This window comes from Equus przewalskii, chromosome X, assembly GCF_037783145.1.
Source record: "Equus przewalskii isolate Varuska chromosome X, EquPr2, whole genome shotgun sequence".
NCBI classification, from domain to species: Eukaryota; Metazoa; Chordata; class Mammalia; order Perissodactyla; family Equidae; genus Equus; species Equus przewalskii.
The window spans coordinates 40,588,627-40,613,214 of record NC_091863.1 but is presented as its reverse complement, the minus strand read 5'-3'; the positions used below and the strand labels follow the sequence as shown (position 1 = coordinate 40,613,214).

At 39.4% G+C, this 24,588-nt stretch overlaps 1 protein-coding gene across 2 annotated transcripts in view; it reads right to left on the bottom strand.

Moving 5' to 3' along the window:
- CLCN5 (chloride voltage-gated channel 5) overlaps window positions 1-24,588 on the bottom strand; it is a 140,868-nt gene that overhangs the window by 13,833 nt on the left and 102,447 nt on the right. Inside the window, exons 1-6 of one of the 2 annotated variants that reach the window (XM_008507858.2) lie at window positions 13,061-13,279; window positions 10,800-10,951; window positions 7,779-7,878; window positions 4,507-4,694; window positions 1,385-1,507; window positions 324-530 (exon numbers count right to left, since the gene is read on the bottom strand). In XM_008507858.2, the coding sequence (XP_008506080.1) occupies window positions 324-530; window positions 1,385-1,507; window positions 4,507-4,694; window positions 7,779-7,878; window positions 10,800-10,907 (726 nt within the window). In that variant the 5' untranslated portion in view covers window positions 10,908-10,951; window positions 13,061-13,279. Of the gene's footprint in view, window positions 1-323; window positions 531-1,384; window positions 1,508-4,506; window positions 4,695-7,778; window positions 7,879-10,799; window positions 10,952-13,060; window positions 13,280-24,588 lie in introns of those variants that run through there. The other variant, XM_070606350.1, reaches the window with a different exon arrangement.

The window sequence follows — 24,588 nt, the reverse complement described above, 5'->3', positions numbered from 1 at the left end:
CCAGTATATATAGGGCTATCTCATTCTTTTTCATGGTTGCATAGTATTCTATAGTATGAACAGAATATTGTGCAATCAGTCCCCTGTTGATGGGCATTTTGATTCCATTTTTCACTATGTTGGCGAATGCTGCACTGACTATCCCCACACAGCTTTGTGCACACCCATGCTAGGATGGCTGTAGGATAAATTCCCAGAAGTGGAACTGCTGGGTCAAAGGGTTATCTGCATTAACATTGGCAGAATTCTCAAATTCTCATCCCTAAGATTGCACCATTTATGGTCTCACTAAAAAAGAGACTATTAAGGCCATTTGTTATTACCTCTCTGCGCTTGGCTTCATTCTTCCTGTACTTGTTGAAGCAGTGGCACAGGATGTTCCCACAGCAGCAAGCCACGTGCACTAGGGGACCCTCTTTGCCCAGGCTCAAGCCAGATGACACTGCCAGCACCAATGTGATGGTTTTGATAATCAGGGTCCACTTACCCAAATAGCCCCTAATAATGAAACCACTCAAGATAGTTTTTATCTGCAGGTCAAACACAGAGAGATTGAATATAGACCAAGCAAGTAAACAAGGCTAAGAAGCAATAATCTGGACCTCACTATGGAAACTGCACCTTTTGAACAAGTGACATGTAAATGCTTAACTTACAGTGATCCCAGTTTGGGAGGGAGCCCAGGACCCCAAGAAGGCAAAAGCTGTTCTTTAAGCTTTCACATTCCTTTTCTTTGGCCATGTGATAGCTGGGCAAGGGAGTATGGTAAGTATGAGAGTGTGTATATGGCAAAGAGGAGGCAGAGAGGGAGGGTGTTTTCCTTACTTACATTTTTACAAGCTAGTATAGCCTTGATTCTCTGCCAAAGAACTTTGTAACTATGGCTTGCTCAGGAAACAGAGAGGGGCAAGGTCATCCGGGTAACCTAAAATCTCAGTGGTTTCAGTCAATGTCAAGCAATCTAAACCAAAAGTAGTTAAAAACAGGGTTGTAATCACCCTCCTTCTAGCCCAACTCATATTCTTGGAAATGTAGCAAAATAGTTTTAGAGCTTTTGCCCTAACAAAGTTGACGACACCACTCCTTTTTCAGGCCAGAATCTTAGGCTCTACCCTGGGAACTTCTTGGGTAGGGAGTTGGGGAGGTCCTCAGGGGCCTGGCTCACCAGGAACCCCTCAGGAGGCTTGGAATCGCCTCCCTTTAATGTCCACGTGGCCCAGGCTGGGAGGAGACTTGAGGGAAGACCTAGAGAGGCCCGAGATTGCCTCAGGGTCCGATCCTATTTAATATCCACATTGTGCTATACGCTGCAACACATATTAAAGGATTTTAACCAAAAAGGATTCATTATTGTTACCATTTATAAGCCATTTTAGAGACTCACCTCAGGGATTCCAGAGCCACAGGCATAAGGCGCAAACACCTTGACAAGAGATACAGCAAGGAAGGCAAACAGGAGAGCCCAGAGGACGTACATGAAGTAATTGACTATGTAGGCAAAGGCTCCCTGGAACAGGGAAAAAAGAAAGAAACTTCTTTTAGCCCAGACAGCCTCAGTGAGGCATGCAGCTCTTCTCAGTAATGGGTTTTCAGGAGAGAGAGTCAGAAAGAAAAACACCACTATTAAACTGCTGAAGATGTACCTTCCAGATAGTCAGCAAAGCAACTACTGAAACAGCCGCTTGCTACTAAAAGTAGGAGGCTTTGGTACACACAAAGTAAAATGACAGCAGCTTCGAAGGATGGACAAGAACAAAGAGCAAACAGAACCCTGAAGTGAATTCACTTTCTATATAAGCGCTTTCATTAGTGTTGTAGTCAAATATATACGATTCTATGTCAATTTTATTAAGTCTTAACAGCTCTTTCATTGGAATGGCTGAATACTGGCTATTACACATTTCAAGTGAAGAGCGGCTAGCTACCTACTTTGGTGTCAGATTCTCCCAGGAGATTATAGTGTCTAAAATTCCTGAGTGTTTTTCTTAAAATACACAATTAAGTTCTGTAGAGAACGACCACATCTATGAGAGAATTTTTCTACCACAGACTCAGCAACAAGTACAGTAGAAAGTTTCAGCCTCTGGCCATAAAACTAAGCCCGTGAGATGCCAGATATCCCCAAGAATAAAACAGCAAGAGCTATTTTTTTTAATGGAGAAAATATACTTTTAAGACTATCCCCCAGTGATAATGAAGTCTGCCAGAAAACAAATCTAATTTTGAACACTAATAAGGATTCACCAACATCAAGGGCTTGCAAATAGTTATGCCTTCCAAAAAAGGTATTTTGAACATTAGGAGGTTATGCTCGCTGATTGAAATATTAGAAGTTGAAACTCACTCAAATTACACAAAACACAAAATTCAATGGACTTTTGACTTTTTAAAACATAAACATTATTAAAATAATTCACCGAGCTAAACTAGGAGAACTAAAATGCTCAGGTTTTTTTCTGAGTTATAATTTTGACACAGGTTTTCCATTATCTTAGTCCCTCAGAGGAACAAATAATTGCTTTCTCTTGGTCTTTCAAATGTAGCTACGGAGGAAGAAGCCTCCAGAGGTAGGAAACAAAGAGGGGAAGGGAGTGAAAGAGAAAGCAGCTGAACCTGGCTAGAGGCAGAGACCAGGAGGCCAAATTCTTGGCAGGAGAACTCTTCTTAAAACCTAGAAAGCTCTTCCCCCAAGCAAGGATTTGATTCATAAAGAGGAGAGCCAGAGAAATGTGTCACTTGAGTAAATGTCAAGCTCCAGTTTGAAAGTTATGGTTGGAACACAAACACAAACACAAACACAAAACACACACACACACACACACACACACAGAGCTATAAGGGGGGCTTTGTGGTGATGGAACAATAGTTCTCTATCTTGATTGTGGTGGTGGTTACATAAATCTACACATGTGATAAAACTTCAGAGAACTACACACACACACACACACACACACACACACACACACACACACATCTATGCCCGTAAAACTGGTGAAATAAGGTCTGTGGATTGTACCAATGTCAATTTCCTTGTTTTGCTATTGTACTATAGTTACATAAGATGTTACCGTTGGGGGAGGCTGGGTGAAGGATATATGGGGGGGACCTCCCTGTACCTTGTTTTGCAACTTCCTGTGAATCTGTAATTACTCCAAAAATACAAGAGTCAAAAAAAAAGCAAGGGAATCTCATACACATACACACACAGACTCACCCTAAATTCCAGGGCTTCTCAAACTTTTCTACCCAAGTACTCCTAATCTAGGAGAGAGGATAAGGGGTGGGGTACCCAGGAGTAGAGCTGAAATAGAGATTATGTTTTATCTTAACAAACATGGGAATTTTGCAATCCTTTTTAATTAAATGTAATTTTAAAAAAAAAATTCTTCCAAATATTCAGGAAAAACTGATATTCTGGGAAGGTACATAGCTTTTGCCCCGTGGTTTCACCTACCCTCTGGCACGCTGTCCTTATCCCAGTTTGAAAAGCATAGACTTCAACCCTCCCTCACATGTAGTATGGATCTACTCCTTTTACTGAACTCTTTCCCCAAGTCAATATTGCATAGTCATATGTGTACTTAAACACTCTTATTCCTGACTTTATTATTTTCCTATCCTTCTTTCCCCTTGACTGATTCTGTGTGCCATTTCAAACTGTGGACCAAAGTAGGTATAAAAATAAATTTTAAAAGTACAAACATATATCCTAGTCTTGTCCCCTTCACTTCACTAATAGAGTGGATGGGCAGTGAGCCAAGAGGGTACCTGTTTTAGTTGGTAGAAGTCAGAGTAGAATTGGGAATTGAGAATTATTTTGTTTTGTGTGTTTTTAGTAGGAGAGATCTAACGTACAACTGAGTGGTAATAGAAAGGTAAGGAGCTGAAAAACAACATTACTTTTGCATTGAAAACCATAGGCTAGAAGACAATGAAATCAAATGAAAACATTTGAACAAATGTTCATTTCAAATTGGACAAATGAAAGCATTGATTTAATCTCAAAATGAGACTAGGGGCAATTTTATTCCTGGGTTTTGTTCTTTTGATATAGAAAGTATCATAATTTTTTGAATGTTGTAAGGTAATGCTCAGGGAAAAATTACTTTTGGAGTCTATATGATAAACACATTTTTAACCCACTCCATCCTTTGTTAGAAATAGCTTACCTGTTGGCTGGCTCTGACATTTCTACTGAAATTATTAGAGAAAGATAGATTCAGTTACACTGTGTACTAACAACCAAGAAGAAATACTAGGCTTGTTTAAAACAAAATTTAAAACAAAAATTTTAAGTCATTGCGTAAGCATCAAACAATTCCACATGCCAAAAGAGATGAAAATAGGGCTACACTTAAACCACAGAGAAAGACAGCTGGCATTGGTTCCCCTTTTCATGAAAAGGAAAATAGGGGAAGATCCCACAGTTGCCACAAGTACAGCATAAGAAATGAAGTAAATGTAAGAATAAAAGTCAGTGGTTCAGAAATCCCCGCTACACATTACCTCGTCCGTGCTGATGATAAGCTGGGACCAGCTATTCCACTCTGGACATTTGTCTCTGTCTTCAAAGGTGACATGCTCGGAGTTCCAGCAACAGTGTTCATGGTTAAACCATAATCCCCCTGTGCATATACCTTCTTTTAAGTCTGTCATCCAATGAGCAGAAATGTCTATCAAGCCAGCTAGGGAACCTGATTTGAGGGGAGGAAAGGAAAGGCCAAAGTTGTCAAAGAAAACGAGGGAAGAAGAATTAAAATAACGGACAAGCGTATGCTTTCCCATTCCATCTGCAACTTTTTTCTAGTTGTCTGTCTGCTTGATTTTCACCCATAATCTCTCATATATTCCACCTATTTTAACATTAAATGCCTGTTCAGGAGGGGAAAAAAACAAAACATCGTCTGCATTAAACACCGTGTCTGTGGAATTTCTATATAGGGCAATCTTAGGGCAGTGCAATGTGGTTGGATGGGAGCAAGGGGCAAGTGGATTTGACTGTTAGCTGATTTACGTGGCAAAGACTCTGCTTTGACTGAGAGTTGATGAATACTGATCCATAAAGACCGTTAAGTTTATTAAAGATTATTTTATTCTCACTATATACATAAGATTGAGAAAATGTGAATTTCCCACATTGAAGAATATTATATGATATTTATTTGAGATGGCTTGCTAAGGGGAGCTGAAGACTATGGGGAGAAGGGCTCAGTCCTAATAGCGATTTTTCTCCATGGACAAGGGAATCTGAGCTGCTGGCAGGAAGGCGTTCTAGGCTAAGGGAACCGAATCTATAAAAGCACAAACTGTGATGTACGTGGAAGGTTAGAGGAAGCTGTAGACATGTTGAAGTCTCCTGAGTCTAGGATGTGAACATTCTGAGGCTTTCTTAGTGGGAAGGAGCAAACAATATTATACACAGAACATACATCAAAGGAAATTATGAGAAAATGAATAGTGAACTGGGGACTTATGCACTATGGCTAGTAGACTGATAGAGTTCAGACAGTTATAGTACTTTTGATTCTGGCCTTCTCATCATTTCTGTAGTCCAGACCAAGAAACTCTGGCATAAAGAAATTAAATGGTCTAGAATTGTGCTGTAGGGAAATAGCAAAGACATCATAAAATTCACAGCCCCTGAATTCCCAGACTGTTCCTGAATTCAGACACACTGCCTCTATTGTTGCTCTCTGATGCTTAAAATACAAAATACCCTGTGTGTATGAGGGAAAGAAAAATATTCACTGACCACCTAGTGACAAGAAATACATTAAAAAGTTGAGGATATTACACCTATATTCCAACAGGCTGGAGGCCATGTCATGTGTATGTTTTGGTAGGTGCTAAAAGTGTTAACACAGGTTATTTACATACTTGAATAACCTAGTCAAATCTAACACATTGTTTGACACCTACTCTTGGCCACTCCGGCCTCCACCTTCTCTTCCTTCTAAATCTTACTGCACTTATTGTCTGGATTCAGAAATTTAACATGATGTTAGAGAGTTTGGCTTGTTCTCTGGTGGTTCCACGTGTGCATGTCATATTCTACCCAACACTGGTACCCTCAATTCTATCTTCCCTTCGACTTCTACTTCTCCTCCTTCTTTTTCCAATTGGCTCTTTCTTCCCTGGTTACAAATTTTACCAAGTTTCCCCTACCCTAAAGAATAAAATGCCTTCCCCTGTCCCTGTTACCATTCTAAGCTTCTGTCCCTTCTCTCCTTCCAGTGACCACCAAATACCTCCAGAACCTCTATACTGGTTGCTTCCCCTTGAAATCTGGCTCCTAATATTTACCTGAGATGGTTTTTCAAGATCATTGGTATTCTCCTAACTGCTAAACTATATAACTCATTCTCAGCCCTCTTCCTTCTCTTCAGCCTCTCTGCAATACTTGGCATTACAGACCACCCAGCCTATTATTAGCCAGCTCTGTACTGTGTGAGCCAGAAGGAGCAGTGTTAATACTCTGGACCACAGGTTGGCAAACTATGGCCCGAGGGTCAAATCTGCCTCTATGTTTGTAAATAAAAGTTTCTCTTGGTCACAGCCCCACTCATTTGTTTACCTATTGTCTATGGCTGCTTTCCCGCTACAAGACCATGTGGCCCACAAATCCTAAAAGATTTACTATCTGGCCCTTTACAGAAAAAGCTTGCTGACCCCTGCCCTAGATAATCTTTGAAAACCCAGCTATGGATGAGCCATTCCTCATTTGCAGCAATCATCTTATACTCCATGGCTCATGAATTATCGCTATGTAACAGCAGCAGCAGCATCGTTAATAACTGAGCACTGTGCTGAGTGCTATGTGTGCTGTATCTCATTTAATCCTCACAACGAATATATAATATAGGTACTCTTATTATCCCCATTTTACAGATCAGTAAACTACAGCTTCCAAGGGTTAAGAAACTTGTCAAAAGTCACAAAATTAGCAAAGGGCTGGGATTCAGATCCAGGTAGCCACAAACTAAAGCCTGTTGCTATTAACTGCCATTTTATCCCATCCAGTTCCAGGTTTCCCACCTGACTTCTATTTTAGCTCCATATTCCAGATCTTCCTAGTCCCATCTTTTAATGCCATAATGTACAACTCTTAGCATCTCTTCCTGGTATTCTTGGCTTTCTGCTTCTCCCATAGGAGAGGAAGCCTGCTCGGGAATTTGATTTAAAGCTATATTTGCATAGCATATGTACTAATCCTAGTTAGACTGGAGTGACTTGGGAGGTTGATGAAGATGACAGGAAATGGTGGTACCATCCCACTCCTCAGCCACCATGAAAGAATGAGATTATAAGCTCCTTGAGGGTATGAGCCATATCTTACATGCTTTTCTTTACCACCAAATGAGAGAGTAGATGTTTAAGAAATAGCTACAAAAATCTCTCAGGAAGTCCTCTTCTACATCTTCTCTCCTAAACCCCATGCAGTATGTGTTTTTTTTTTTTTAAAAAAAACTGTCTCCAACAGAGGAGTTCTTCTTCAAGACCAGCACCAAAAGGCAGCATCCTAAAATGGATAAAATACTTTATAGCATACAAATGCATTTAAATGCATTTCCTCATTTCATCTCACTTACTTAAGGAAGGAGATGCAGGTATTAGTACCCCTTTATGGATGGGGACATCAAGCTTCCAAAAGGTCCACCAGTAATTCATGTCACATAGGAAAACAATAAAGCAAACGCTCAACTAGGTTCATGACTTGGGGGAGGGGCACGCCACAATTTTAGGAGATTTGTTTAGAAAACTAACATAGTTTACCATACCTGATAAAAGCCCAATAAGTAGCATCAACAACCAGCCAGAAAAAGCATCACTCACACTGTGAATTAAGGCCCATGTGGACTCTTTGCTTTTATTGGTAATCTAGGGAGAAATGAGAAAACATTGGTACACTCTACATATACCCTTACTTTTTCACCTCAAAATGTGCAATAAAGTAAGGAAACACAAAGACAAATCTATTCATTGAGCATAGAGACCAACTTGGAGTTACTTCTCAAATCTATTCATTGGGAATAGAGAACAATTTGGAGTTACTTCTCACATAATCTTGGGCTGAACTAACATCACCAAGAACTTTGAGATTTATTGGACCTTGTCTTACTGAATCCCACCTTCACCTACAGTATTGCAATGCCTGCAAGCACCTTATTCAGGGCTTCCCCATTCAGCTGCTAATTTCTTATAGCATCAATCGGTTTTGCTTATTGCAGTGGTCTCTTTCTGCCCTGGACATCAGATATTCTAAGGATGGTCTCTTGACTCACAGGAAAACAGTTTGATTGTTTTTCAAAGAATAAACAAACATGGGCTTATTTGAATGGTGAAAGTACAATCTGAGGTTTACTATCTGGGGCTGTGCTTCAGGTCAGGCAAATTCCAAGATTGGATCCCACAGACCCCTAACTATACATTGATCATAGACAGTAAATGATATCAGGGATATAGCTCTTTATTTTCAAAAACCTGCTGGGAATATCTGAGGCTATCAAGAGGTGCAGAAAGTTTTACCTTTTAGGTCCTAGCTTTTTCAATTCAACCCTCAGTGCCCACGTTTCAAAACCAAGCATTCTGAGAGCTTTGTCATTGGTAGTTCCCCCTTTTCTGTATCTCTACTTCTTATCTTTGAAACTGTGACTTAGCTACCCATTTTCATCTATAGCAACACTGCAAATAATAACAATAAATTATAGAAATTGTAAAAGCAATTTAAGAATTTATTTTGACCTATGACTTTTAAGTTTCCAGTTTCAGGGCTGAAAGTAGATGAGGTGACATTTTTCCCTGTGACAGTTTCCGTTCTGATGATAAAAAGTTAATGCTAAAAAAATCCCCTTTGAACACACATTTTTTTAAATTTTATTTTATTTTTTATTTATTTTTTTATTAATGTTATGATAGATTACAACCTTGTGAGCTTTCAGTTGTACATTATTGTTAGTCATGTTGTGGGTACACCTCTTCCCCCTTTGTGCCCTCCCCCCACCCCCCCTTTTCCCTGGTAACCACCTATCAGATCTCCTTGTCAATATGTTAACTTTCACCTATGAGTGGAGTCATACAGAGTTCGTCTTTCTCTGACTGGCTTATTTCGCTTAACATAATACCCTCGAGGTCCATCCACATTGCTGCGAATGGGCCAATTTTGTCTTTTTTTATGGCTGAGTAGTATTCCATTGTGTATATATACCATATCTTCTTTATCCAATCATCAGTTTCTGGGCATGTAGGTTGGTTCCACGTCTTGGCTATTGTAAATAATGCTGCGATGAACATAGGGGTGCAAGGGACTCTTGAGATTTCTGATTTCAGTGAACACACATTTTAATTGATTTTGAATTATTATTTTGAATAATTTGTCTCAGATGCCACCTTTTTACTATAATGGGAAATATGCCCTTGTCATATCACAGGTGATTTTCACAATGTGAATAACATGTTGAATATGCAACTGATGACAAACTGAACTCTGAATTACAGATAGGAGAAATTCTAAAGCCATATGATTCTAACTTTTAAAGCCTGCATGATGAATTGATATGATAGATAGAAAGAATATGTATGTGAGTTCCCAAATAGTAGAAACTTTATGAAAAACATAGAACATTTTATAGAGATCACCTTTTTTAGTTATGGTAAGAAAGTTCAGTGGGATTATCACAAATCCAAGGATTACAAAGGAATTTCTCAAAACCTACACCTGGAACAACCTGACTCCTGGGTTCAGGTGGCCATGAGAAAACCAGCCAGGAGCCAGGAAAGGCTTAAGAATGAAAAATGATCTGAACCTGACTGCTCAGGAGATTCACTTGGCTCTGAGAGGAGGAAATTATGAACTCAGGAGAGAATGGGGCCAGCGTAAAAATCAAATTTTAAATTTGAAGTCACAGCAGAAATATTAAGAAAGAAAAAAATAACAATACCAACTGTTGGTTAAAGAAATGCCTTACCAGAAGTTCACCTCCTGAATCAGGACGGCTGGGGCTGGGGCTCTACCTTTTTGATAAGCTCTCCATGTGCTCCTGACACAAACTACAAACTGCGATTCTCTGATTTAAATGATACACAGCAACAAGTTAAAGGCAAATGACCTTGGCAGACTGCTTTGAAAATTTTCACAGTACTTTGAAAAGAGAAAAGTGGGGAAATTCTCTTGCTAAATTCAAAAGAACCTGTGCCATAGCCATAAGTACCATCTATTACCTATAATATTAAATTAATATCTTTAATTTGAACTTGATTGGCCTTTTGGTTTTGTTTGAGTTGAATGCGTCCATCTGCTTTGGTTGTATGGTTGTACAGGAGCTATAATCACAAGGAGTTTACCTTCTATGCTTCAGTAAACATTAGGGATCTGAGATTTTTTTCTTTTATTCCTTTAAAAGGAGCCCATTTACTTTTTTTAGTTCTAAAAATCCTGCTTCAAAGGAAAACCATAAAAGGAAGATAAGATAGGGAATGAAGATCTTTGAAATTTATTTTGGTCCCTTCCACCAAGTCTGTTTTCACCTCTCTGCATAGGTATTTATACCTATTTGAGGGCTGCAAGGATCCTTTTCAACTTCTTACTATAGGAAGATAAATCATCATTTAATATAAATTCTTCTCAAAATCATATAGAAGATGCCTTAAAAATAAGTTAAAAAATAAAACCCTACATTGCCAACAGAAATCAGACTCAGCCACATCCAGGGCTTAAGGAAAGAATACATAAAGAATATATATTTTCAACTTCTTCCCCTGCTGTTTCCTAACACTTACTCATGTACCATCTTTCATCTTACCTCTCGGTGCCTATCCCGGTCTCGAGATTTCTCTCTCACCCAGTCAATTGTATTGAAATCATCATAGGTCCCCACACCAGGGATTGGCTCTTCCAAGAAGTCCATCATCCTATTTGAAGAACCTATTCCTCCACCATTGTATGACTTGTCCTCTGTATTGAACAGGAAACAGACATTAGTACTTCAGACACTCTGGACATTTTTCATACCTCCTGTCTGAGCACCAAAAGGTGAGCCCTTTAACTATCCTGATAAAGCAATATGGTGGGAACATACATCACATTCAGAGGTTTCTGTGGTCTAGGCACAAAATGACAAGTGTCTTAAGGCAGTGTGAATGGAAAGGGACAGATGAGAGTGACAGTACAAAGAGAATCAACAGGAGCCAAAGTGCAGTGGGAAAGGATTTATGAAACAAAAGATGGGGAGCTTGGAGTAACTTAGGTATCTCAGTTTCTCTTGTGGAAGGGAGACCAAAGGGTCAAAGGTCTTTGCAAACACATCATATCAGAAACCATTTGACATTTATATGGTAGTAATTCAATCCTAGGAGGTAGCTTTGAGTGGGGACTCCAAAGAAACATGTCAGGCTCTTCAAGAGTTAAGCTGGCTAGAATGTAGATATTTTCCTTCAATAGCTATAAGACTTTGATCCTTGATGTAACGGGCTTATAGAAACTTTTACTGAGTATGTCAGAACAGTCTAAGATTTACAGGTAGAGATTTAAGGAACAGTGCATGGCTCAGTGATGAAATGTCCCTCTCTGATCCTTCAACTGAAACAAACATACCCATTTGCCCAACCATCACAGTCCTTTATCTGTTTCGCTTTTAGTGCTTCTATTACAATTAGTTATGCAAATACTTTATCTTCCTTTCCAGACTAGAAGCTCTTTGAGGGCAGCCTACATCTGATTCATCATTGCCTTCTCCAGTGTCTAGCACACATCCAAGACTCAATAAATATCAGCTGAACCAAAGCTTGTTTGATGAACAGTGGGGATGAGGGAGAAGTATTCACACTCAGATGTTGTAGTCACACCAGGTCACTTAGTATGGCTTAATTCAAAATATTACCACAATCCTCTGGTGGAACAATGTTTCGCTATTTCGCTATTAAACACAAAATGTAAAACAGTATTCAGGAATTTATGCAAATATACACTGAGGGAAAATGCACAGTAATGCCATCATTGAACTCAAACAGCCAAAGCTCACATTTGCAGCATCAACCTTGGCAGGGACAAGGCTTTATCTAGACTGTTTGGTGATGAATCCCTCTGCAGAGAAGGCCAAAGGGAGCCTGAGCTGACCCCCGCTCCCCTCATCTGCATCCCCATCTTCACTCTCAACTCCTAACAGACAACTTCAGCACTCTTACAGGGTAAGTTTGAATTAACACCCAAGCTGTATCTGGTTTACAAATCGTAAGTCTTCCAAATACCTAATTCATCCTACCTTTTACAAGCAACACACACATTTGAAAAGAAAAGCTCTGCAAAATCCAAATCAAATCCAAATCATATTGAGGGTGGGGTGGGGGTAGGGTCGGAGCAGAGGAGGTAAACAAGTTAATCTTAAAACCCCTACCAAAGTCCTTTCCATATCTTCAAGCATACCTGGCTGTAAAATGGTTGGCTGCTGAATCAGCAGCCCAGCATTTCCTATCATGTCAGTGGCATACTGATAAAGATTAATGTTGGTGTGTTGTTTGAGAGCTTGGAGGGAAACAGCCAGCTAGGAAATGAGGGCAGAAAGAGAATAAAGTACATGGGGCGGGGAGAAACAAGCCGTTTCAATTCTCAAGACAAATGCTGACACCAACACAGGACACCAAACAACCAGAAATTTACTTTTTTAAAGCAGGTTCATGTCTCAATTGAATTTGCTCTGGTTTAAGAGTGCTCCTTTCAGGAAAATTAGAAAAGGATTTTGTGAAACTGGTTTTTAAAAGCATCCCACAGCTATCTAATGTTACACCATATACCTAATGAGGTCCCCAGCTCTAAGGATATTAAGACAAAATGAAGATCTGCAACAGCTTCCTAACAGGAAAGAAAGAATCCTATTACATCACTAGGTAACATGAGCACTGCATCATCCTTCTTTGTAGATAGTCTCCTGTTAGAAACGCAAATTGTCAGGCGGCTCTAAAAGAGCAGGCAGTGATTAGAATCCGACAACAGACTGCTTGTGATTCTCCAGATCCCCTTCTCCCTGGGGTCACGCTTCGGTCCTTGGCCAGGCTTAAGTCTGCTTACCTTCAATCACAGCTTTCTTTTTTTCTGCCTCAAGGAAGAAATAACCTTGGCGGCCCGCATTTGGTCATTTAGGTTGAAGAGCTTTTACAGAAGGAGCCCCAGTATGAACTGCCTTAGAGGAGCACTTGCTGCGTTCTCTGCCTTTCACAGCAACAAACGCCACCTAAAGAACCACCAGTGTTCCCAGCGGTCAGAATGTGATGTCACTGTTGGAATCACGTGACCAGACCCTTGGACCAGCCTTGGTGAAAGGAAGATTTTTAACCGAGCACAGAAGCCTTAAAGATGTAGTCTCATGTAAACAAATGCCATCAAACTGGGGGCAGTCGGGTCAGTTCAGAACACCGGGGTCCAGGCAAGTTTTAGTCTTCAGACTTCATTTAGCAGTAAATCCAAGAAGGCAAAATAGAAATATCTGAAAGCATTTAGAGTTACAGGGATCCTAAGCCAAAAGGGGAGAGAGGTAAATATAGAATAGGCTTTTTAAAAACTGCACTGGAGAGCAATCACATGGATAAACTCTCACAACGTAACGCTGAGTGAAAGATGCCAGACACAATAGAGCACATAACATGATTCTGTTCGTGTAAGTTCAAAACCTGGCAACCCTAAAAGACATCATTTTAGGATACAAAAGTAAGCAACCACATGACAAAGAGAAACAAGAAAACGACAAGAGCAAAGGCAGTAGCTACCCAGAGGAGAGAGGAGGTCGCCATCTGGAGGGAGCACATGGTGAGGGTGGGGTTTCTGGAATGCTGGTCATTTTTCTTGATCTGAGTGGTGATTACCTGAGTGTTCACATTATAATTATTTTTTAAACTGTATACATATGTTTTATGTCTATGTACACATCATAATTAGAGAAAAACATGAAAAACTGAACTGCATATGAATTTACTATACAAGGTCAGTTCTTGAATAGCACCTAGAAACTTTGAAAACCCAGAATATGGTCTAGAAAATGAGTCGTTTCTTAGTATTAGTGCTCTACCCAGAAAGCAACATCAAATCTGATCTCATTAATCCAAACTGGGTAAAAGTAGCTATTTCAGCCATGAAAACAGATTCACTACCATATTTGTATTGTTCTAAAGGCTTTCCCTTCCCCAGCTCTATGCTGAAGGCTATTCTTAAGCAGGTCTTAATTAATTGTGCAATAAAGCCACTCCAATAAAGTAGAAGAAAATTGCCTTCTCCCAACTTCCTAAGTGAATCCACAGGGCAGCCACTGTTAAACATTAATCCAGTCAGTGTGCTCCAATAATCAGCCCTAAACGTAGGGCTTCAAAACGTGTGACTACTCTCATCTATTCTTAAGGCCCAATACATCCTGAAAGGTTAATATGACAAAACCTTATGAAGTGGGAGGAATTTCATGAAACCCATATGCTTTTAGTCCGATCCATCATTATTATAACATCTCAGTCTCTTGATGAACTAATCTAGCATTAAAGAGAAGAATTAAAATGGAGTGGCAACTGATAGTATTGTGGCAATCAACTACAATGCTTAAAAAGCAAAAGCTATTTGTGGCCCAAGTGTGACTGTCTCATACAATTACACTTTTGGAAAAGTATGCATATCTTACTTAAGAAGGATGACATGCCCAATCTCATAAGCCTCCTTCAAAGACATTCTTTATTAAATAGGATTCTCTCTGTAGTATCTGAAGACTACTACAGAATTCGCTTACATTATCTAATAAGGCTTACATTATCTTATTAGATTATTTACACTCCAAGGTACTATCTTTTTTGGTACCTAAGAATGTACAGTTCTTCAATGTACAGTGACTGGATTATATAACTGTCCGGTGTTAATAACTTTTGATGACAGTTCGTATGCTTTTCAAATGCTACATCAGGGCTTCTACGGGAGAAACTTTTTTATTCCATGGAAGTTTACTTCCTTTGAAAACTATAGGGCTGGTAGCTATGGCACAGTCCTCATATTAAAATGAGATGCAATTACAATTCAGGTTAAGAAATGAGGCACAGGTATTAAGGAATTGACATGTTATATTTCTTTTACTCTTTTCTACACCCCTATTCTCTTCTCTGACAAATTTGTAATCTCTAGCATATGTTCATTATACAGACTGCCAGGTGTAGGGCAATTGATATTATTGTGAAAATGAGACAAAGAAATGCTTACCGATTTTTAATGCATCCTATGATAAAAACAATAATACAGTTAATACTTGGAGACAAGCAGAGTTATCTTTCTAGAACACAGATCTGATCAGATCATTTTCTGATTTCTAAAATGCCAGTGGCCCCTACAACAATGTTTTTAAAACTTTCAGCATAGTAAGACCATTTAATGGGCATTTGGCACAAGTGTGGACCAGGAATTTTAAAATATTCATCATAAATTTTAGAAGGGAAAAAAATAAAATATTTTAAAATGCATAATAATAATAATGATGATGACAATGGTATTTCTCCTATTTTAGGTTCATCAATGAGAGGGATTAAATTGTTTGCACTCCTTCATGGAGGCACCTATATCTGACTTGATGACAAATTGCTTAAGCTGTGGGTCATATTCCACATCCAGTTGGTTTCTTTCCTTAGCATTTTTTTTTTACTTAGTAGAAAGAAATAGTAAATTCAGAAAACTTAGTTAAGAATGGCAGCAGAGATGATCCCATTCAGGACCAACTACTGAGGTACAAAGAAAGTAATAAAATGCCAAAGGCTTTTCACAAGAACAGTGTATTAAGAGTTAAGCTTCTGGTGTGTAAATACTCTGCCAAGGAAGAAAGAGTAAAATTAAATAATGACCCTAAATGTCAGATTGGGGTACATAGATAAGTCTAGATTTCTGCCTGTTTACGAAAAAAGAAAAAAGCAAAACTTAAGTTTTGAAGGCACAGGTGTGCTCTAAGTTATATACAAAATAATTTAATCCTCTAACAGGATAATGATTCAAGTTAAAGTACAATCAGATCTCAACTTGAGTGATAAAAGAAAAGCTCCCAAAAGGCTAATTTGCATTGCTTGAGTCTGGGAAAAACGTACAGAAAACTAGTCAGAAAAAGGTCAACATTGAAAGAGCTTTCCCCGTAGGTTACACTTAGGTTTAAAAACTTCACAATGGGTCTTTAGAAACACACTGCTTGAATGAGGAGGCATATAAATGAATGCATTTAGCTCATTTCTCTTTATGGAAACCACTTTCGAATGTTTTTCTAAAAATCACATGATGTTTAAAACTAGAAAACCCTTTAAAATACAAGAAAAGAAATTCTGACTTGAGTATAATGTTTATTTCAATCTCTAACCAACATGCCATTAGAAATTTACCTGGGGGGCTAAACAGTAACTGATTAAGTGAACTAGTTAAACACTAACAGAAACACAAGGGGAAAGAGGATAGAAAGCAACCTCGTGCACAGACCTTGCAGTAATGCTTCGGTAACATCACAGCAGCCTAAAGAAAGCAAGCAGCACTCAAAGAGATGGGGCAGGGCTAGAGGTATGTATCTCAGGACTTGGAAACAGTCTCATTTTTTAAAATGTGTTTCAGTTTTTACAGAGATATATTGTATTTTTGCAAGGCTGGAACCACATCTACAAAAAACTTCAACACTCTACCTAGTAACATCAGCAGATATTTATCCTGTGGTCATTTAAATTTTACCTTCATTCAACAGCAAGTACTAAGAGCCTACTATAAGCCACTTCTTACTTCCATACCCTCTTCCTGTCTTGTATTGGTTCATCCATTCTAGATCTCCCAATAAGTCATGAACTCTTTCACATTCCATTCTCCTCTATGTTTGAGAACACTTTGCAACTAAAGCCCCAATAATTAGGCAACATTTTTAGGACCTTTTTATCAACCTGTGCCTCCATTTTGCTTCCATTTTGCTTTCCCACCTACCCAAACCCAGTGGCTGAAAAGCAAATGTTGGTGGAGTAGGCCTCTCATCCCCTGGATAGTATCACGAGATCAAGTTATGCTTGAATATACTATTTTAGTTTGGCCCCTGGAACACTTACTCAAGGCAACTATTCCACTGGTGCACATCTGTAGTGAAATACCTCCATAGCTGTAGATAAATAACTACTCTTTCCCGAGGACTCTCCTCTCCCTCAACACTCCCCTAAAAGCTCCCAAACAAGTTCCCATGATGTAGCAGCTGGAACACCAAGAGGCTCCAGGACACCGCCCAGAGCTATGTCTGACATCTAATCTGACTGGTCAGTGCCTGTGTTGTTTTGTGTGTCACCCCTGCACTCATTTCGTTTAGGGACTGACTGCTTTGGTTCCTGCTCATAGCAGGTTAAAACTTGAAGTTGTCTAAGAGGCAGGAAAGACAACAAAGAGGAAACTCTACCCTGACTCTGCTGAAAGCTAGACAATAAAAGAGGTAGTGAGAGATGTAGGTAACAGAACTGCAAAAACTGCAACAAATATACGATATACACTATTGAAATGAAGTTTGAGGGTTATGAGAAGTATACAGGAAGGTGGGGCATGGCAGAAAGGGATAGGGAAAAGCCTTTCGAAACAAGCATGAATCTAGATTCTAATACCACCCTCGGACTCCTTCTTTCCTCTTGGATACAGCTCTGTCCCCACTGGGTTGTATACATTTGCTTGCAAGTGTAGCTGGAGTGTACCTTTTATGCCTCCTACTCCCAGCATCTGCTCTAACCTGGAAGTTCCTGACCCAACCCACTTTCATTATCAGCGGAGCCAGGGTGCTAACTGCCAGAGTTACCAGAGTTAGGAAAAATAGCGTGAGGATTATGACTTGGTATCTGCAGACTCCCATGGGACTAGAATGCCACAAAAATCAATGTAGAACTGGAAGGAAAGGGGCTAGACTTGACAAAGTTGCTGAGAGGGTTGCCCACATAAAGAAAATAGCCCTCAGCTCCATTACTTGCTCTTCACTCCTTCCTTTTCAAATTTACACATTTGTGGGACTGAGAAGAAGACTGGGGAATGTAACGGGTAGGGAGAGACTGCCCTAAAATGCACATTACATACCACAGTGTTGGGAAACCCTTCGGCAAGCACGATCCTGTGTAATAAACAGTAATCATTGTTTTAGAAGCAGTAATTCTCCAGTTCTTCTGGACTAAATCTGCATTGGTTTCTCTGTACTAATCTCCAAAAGGAAGCTGGGAACAAGAGATTAGCAATTATTCTTTGGTAGGGGAAAAACTTCAAGAGAGGAAATACCAATTAGGAGATTCTTCTTGGATTCATGGCAATAGTGTGATGTCATGGACAGAAAAATGAGTTTAAAAACATATATATAAAATCTAGGAATTGCACTTAAAGAAACACTTGTACCCGTGCACTCCAATATATATATGTTACTCACTGCAGCACTGTTCATAGTAGCAAACAGCTGGAAACAATGAAAGAGTCCAGTAATGGGAGAATAGCACAAGGAAAAAGGTAGACTGATGTGTACTGAAATAGAAAACTCTCCCAAACATATTTGTGAAAAAGCAAGTCACAAAATAGTAAGTAGAATGTTCTTTTTTAAAAGTGTGTGCCTGTGTATTAACTGGAGAGAAAAAGAATAGATTTTTTCAATTATTTCATTGAGGTCATAATGGCATATAGCATTCAAAAAGAAAAAGAATTGAAAGGGTTCTATTGAATTATTTTAGGGGTTATCTCTGGAGTGGGAAGTAAAGGAGGGACTTTCACATTTTATATACTTGTGTATTGTTTGACTCTTTAATAGTGAAGGGTATTTGTGTGTTAGATAAGTGGTTCTAAAAAGAAAAATAATGATATTGCAGCTAGAAGAGTAGAGACAGAACATGGCAAAGGGAAGACTTCCATTCTGAGAGGCAGACCACTGGGGTATTTAGAAATAAAGCAGGTGTCAGTTTCTGGAGAACACTAGGAGGAAAGCACCGAGAGGAAGAAGGCTTCCTAAATTTTTAAATGAAAGTCAATGGGAATAAACTCTTTGTTATCAGATTTATTGTCCAGCAGTGAGAAGATATGGGTTCCAATTCCAGCTCAACAACTCACTAGTTGTGTCACCTTGGGCAATTGCCTTAAATCTCTGTGAGTTTCAGGTTCCCCATTTGTAAAGTGAGGGGGTATTAGCATGTATGATTTTTAAGGTCTGTTCCAACTCCCATACTCTATCATTTTAGCATTTTTGGGTTATTTGTACATTGCAGTGAGTGACTTTTGAGAAGACCTTAGCTTTGAGGAATTCCAAATGATATTTTGATTGCATAGTTATCTGAGAACACCAATCCTTAGAAAAGAAAAGTAAGACTCAGCTTATCAGTGACCTATATATAGGACAACCTAGGACCCAACACTTCTGGCATATGGCTAACTACAGCTATATCAATATGGCTACAGTACCTGTGGAGCACCTGCTAGCCATAGACCCAGAAACATCCAGCACACACTCTGAAACATTACAGCAAACTTTTCCTCTTCTCCATGCCATAAATCAAAACAAAGTAAGGTTAAAAATTATCTACTCAGGATTTATAGTCCTGCCAAGGATCTCTAAAATATTTTTTTTCCTTCAAGAGGGAACCAAAGTGGTTTCACAAATTGAAAAGTAAATGGGGAGTTTCCAGATTCAGTTCTGGCAAGTAAAAAGCGTAGAGGTTGCCACTCCCATCCTTACAACAAGAAAAAGCTGGACCAACTAAAAAATCAGTAACTTCTCTTGGACCCACCAGAGAATTGAGGTTGCAGGGGAAACTGCAACCCTAAAATCTGAAGAGACAGTCTTATCCAAAGAGACACAGAGAGATTTGCTTACCTGTAGTAGAAATCACTGGAATCATAAACTGGTAGAGGCACTTAAATGGCAACTTTGACGGAATTGCTGAAGGCTGAGTGTGGACTTGTGTGAGAGTAAGAAACTCCCGAGGTCGACACTTTTGTAGGCTCTATCTCTAGGAACCCCACCAAGTTCTCACAGTGAAGAAATGAGAAAGATCCCTGCCTGACCTGGCTCTGAAGAGGGGAGGGGAAAAGTAATTGTGAAATACCCCAGAGCTTTCTCTATAACAAAAGCCTATGCTCCAGGGGAAAATACTTTGCCTGAGCCTTATCCCAGTTGGGGAAAGAGCATTCCTCCCATTCCAGCTGCCCACCACCCTAGCCTTCTTGTCTCACCTTGTGGGGGGAAGCATAGTCAACAGGGGCCTGAGCTTCCAGGAAATGGATTGGAAATGCTGCAGTCAGGGACAGGAGCAGTGGGCAGGGAGAACAAAAAGCTATACCACTAGACTAAAACTTGTGAAGGTCACAGCCACAAGAGACACAGTCCCAACAGACACTGAGATTTAATCAGAAGACTATAAAATGACCTGCTCCTGCATACCTTATCACCATACCAATAGGGCTCCAGTATAATAACAGTGGATTACAGCTGAAAGAACAGCAAGACACAGATTCTCTCTCAAGGAGTTGTACTTAAGGAAACTCAAAATCAAGATGGGAGACAAAACAAGGACACTAGGGGAGTTTATGCCTTTGGGACCGATAGTTACACCAAACATTAAACATAGCCCAACTCCTAGCCAATTTACCATAAATCCTAACACAATGGAATTAAACTAGAAATCAATCATAGAAAAATAGCTGGAAAATCCTCAAATACCTGGAAATTAAACAATACACTTCCAAATAACCCATGGGTCAAGGAAGTCTCAAGACAAATTTAAAAATATTTTGAAGTAAATGAAAATGAAAATACAACATATCAAAATTTGTGGGATGCAATGAAAGCAGTGCTTAGAGAGAAATTTACAGCATTAAATGCATATATTAGAAAAGAAGAAAGATCCAAAATCAAAAGATCTGAACCTCACCAAAGAAGATATACAGATGGCAAATAGCAAATGAAAAGAAGGTCAGCATCATTTGTCATTAGAGAAATGCAAATTAAAACAATGAGATACCACAACAAACCTATTAGAATAGCTAAAATCTAAAACACTGACAACACCAATTGCTCATAAAGATATGGAGTAATAGGAATTCTCATTCACTGCTGGTGGGAATACCAAATGGTACAGCCACTTTGGAAGACAGTTTGGCAATTTCCTACAAAACTAGACAGTCTTACCATATGATCCAGCAATCACACACTTACATATTTGCCCATATATATATTTGACTTAAAAACTTATGTCCACATGAAAACCTGCACAAAGATGTTTACAGCAGCTTTAGTCATAATTGCCAAAAGTTGGAAGACACCAAGATGTCCTTCAGTAGATATGTGCATGGATAGACAAACTGTGGTACATTTAGACAATGGAATATTATTCAGCAATGAAAATGAATGAGCTATCCTTCCACACAAAGATACGGAGGAACGTTAAATGCACTTTGCTAAGTGAAAGAAGCCAACCTGAACAGTCTACATATTATATGATTCCACTTATATGATATTCTTGAAAAGGCAAATTCATGGAGATGAAAAACAGATTGGTAATTGCCAGGGGCTCAGAAGGGAGGTGGCTGACTAGGTAAAGAACAGGGGATTTTTTAGGGCAGTGAAACTATTCTGCATGATACCGTAATAGTGGATACATGTCACTATGCATTTGTCAAAATCCACAGAACTTTATAGCAGAAAGAGTGAACCTTAATGTATGCAGATTTTTTAAAAATCCCAGGATGGAATGCATAATGTGACAAATGAATCTAACTATATTACACATTTTTGAAACAACCTCACTGAAGGGGTACAGGAAAAAGGTGCTAACCCAAACAATTGGAAATGAGCGGAGTCTATAAGACTAAAGGCAAAACGAATTGTGTATAAGCACTGTACTCTAGTTGACAAAGTAGTTTCCCACGGAGGGTATGGATTAACAAGTTGAAACCACTAAACACATACACTGGAAGTGAACTGTTAAATAATGAATGGTGGATAGTGGGAGCCAAGTTTCTCACTCCCTGGAGTGGAGGTATATACACGGGTCAGTATACACACATATATTTCCTTACTGAGAGGCAGAGAGGACGTGCAAGCAACAAGACCCTAGTAGCAAGAAACACACCTCACACCCAGATCTTGGTTTCTAATATCATTCTCCACTAAAAGGAACCAGGACTCCTTGGAGAAATGGCTGATTCTAGGACTGAGGCAGGAAACAGATAACATGGGCCTGGAGTATATTGTGGTGCCAGAAACTAAATAAGTGCTCAATTAAGAATAGATCTACCATATGATCCAGCTATGCCACTGCTGGCTATTTATCCAAAGAACTTGATAACGCAAAGGCATAAAGATACTTGCACCCCTATGTTCATTGCAGCATTATACACAATAGCCAAGACTTAGAAGCAACCGAGGTGCCCATCGAGGGACGAATGGATAAAGAAGATGTGGTATTCATACACAATGGAATACTACTCAGCCATAAGAAATGATGAAATCTGGCCATTTGTGACAACATGGATGGACCTTGAGGGTATTATGCTCAGTGAAATAAGTCAGAGGGGGAAAGTCAAATACCGTATGCTCTCACTCATAAGTAGAAGATGAAAACAACGACAAACAAACACATAGCAACGGAGATTGGATTGGTGGTTACCATGGGGGAAGGGGGGAGGGCAAAAGGGGTGATTAGACTCACATGTGAGGGGATGGACTATAATTAGTTTTTGGGTGGTGAACATGATGTAATCTACACAGAATTCAAAATATATTATGATGTACATCCGGAAGCTATGTAATGTTATAATCCAATGTTACTGCAATTAAAAATAAATAAAATAAATAAAATTAAAAAAAAGAAAACCCCACAGTGATAGAGGTATATCAAAAGGAAGTAGAGCCAACTGAAAGAGCTCCAAATGGCCAAAGCTGAAAAAAATTTGAACAAAATAAAGTATGAATTACAACCCAAAGTATAAAACAAATATGAGTCCCTACTGACATAAATAAGTGAAAAAACAAATGGGAGAGAACAGACAAATCTCCCATGCGGAACAATTTCAAATAATTTCTGTAGATATTTCACCCTCAACGAGGTGGAGCGTAACCCCGTCGTTCTTGAGTGTGGGCTATGCAGTGACTTCTTCCCAAAGAGTACACTATGGATAGGATGAAAAAGAATAACTTCACAGTGGAGAAAGCTGACAAACACTACCTCAGCTAGGTGATCAATGTTAACATCAACAGGGATAAATCATATTGACAGTATATACCTTTGTTACGATATGATGAGCATGGCACTTTACCTCTAGTCTTCCTCCCCAAAACCCATAACCCCAGTCTAATCATGAGACAAACATCAGACAAATCCCAATTGAGGGACATTCTACACTTCTAGTGTATGTGTATAGTGGTTTCAAACTGTTAACCCATACCCTCCGTGGGAAACTACCTTATCAACAAGAGTACAGTGCTTACAAACAATTTCTTTTGCCTTTAGTCTTACAGATTCCACTCATTTCCAGTAATCCTCAAAACTGTCAAGGTCATCAAAAACAAAGAAAATCTAGGAAACCATCATAGCCAAGAGGAAGCCTGAGGAGACATGATGACTAAATGGAATGTGGTGTCCTGGATGGGACATTAGGTAAAAACTAAGTATATCTGAATAAACACGTATTTTAGTTAAGACAAAAATATAAATAAATGGGGAAGAGTTTAGGGGGCATAAACTCTGAAATCTGACCAGGTATTTTCCTATTAACTATCCTAAAGGAAGCCTTTAAAGCCTGTGAACATCATCATAGGCCTCATTTTTTCAAAATTTTTTTATTTTTCCTTTTTCTCCCCAAAGCCCCCCGGTACATAGTTGTGTATTTTCAGTTGTGGGTCCTTCTAGTTGTGGCATGTGGGACGCCGCCTCAGCATGGCCTGATGAGCAGTGCTGTGTCCGCGCCCAGGATTCGAACCGGTGAAACCCTGGGCCGCCGAAGTGGAGCACGCAAACTTAACCACTAGGCCACGGGGACGGCCCCCATAGGCCTCATTTTTAAGGGTTCAGGATATAAGACTGGTACGCTTTACGGCCCCATGGAGCTTTTGACACAAGCCACTTTTTTTTTCAAGCTCAAAAAGCAGCAATAACAATTGCTGTTATCCCAGACTAAGTGTTTAGGGAAGTTTGAGCATTATGAGGGTGATAGATTCCGAATTCCCTTGCCTTGTCCTCCCAGCACCATCCACACAATGGTGATTTCAGCTGGGAGAGCCTAACTGAAATGACCATGGTAGGCTTCTCCATGAGCTAGAGCCCAAGATGTTTTCCGTTTCTGTCTGGAGGAATACTATGATCTTTTTTTACAGTATGACAGAACAAACAGAACTGTTTCACAACTTACTTGGTGGATTTTGTGCACTGTCATGTTTTTCATTTTAAAAGAGTTTTTTTCTTTGCCTGGGACATTGGGAGATTATGCTGAGGCTCGCAGGGGTGGTCTGGGCGCGTTCTCACATGCAAGGGGGACATGGCCTGCTCCTATACTGCCTGGGCTTTGAAGTCATCTGTGACTCTTCTAGTTTATTCTCCGTATCTAATTGGTTCTATCGATCCTCCTGA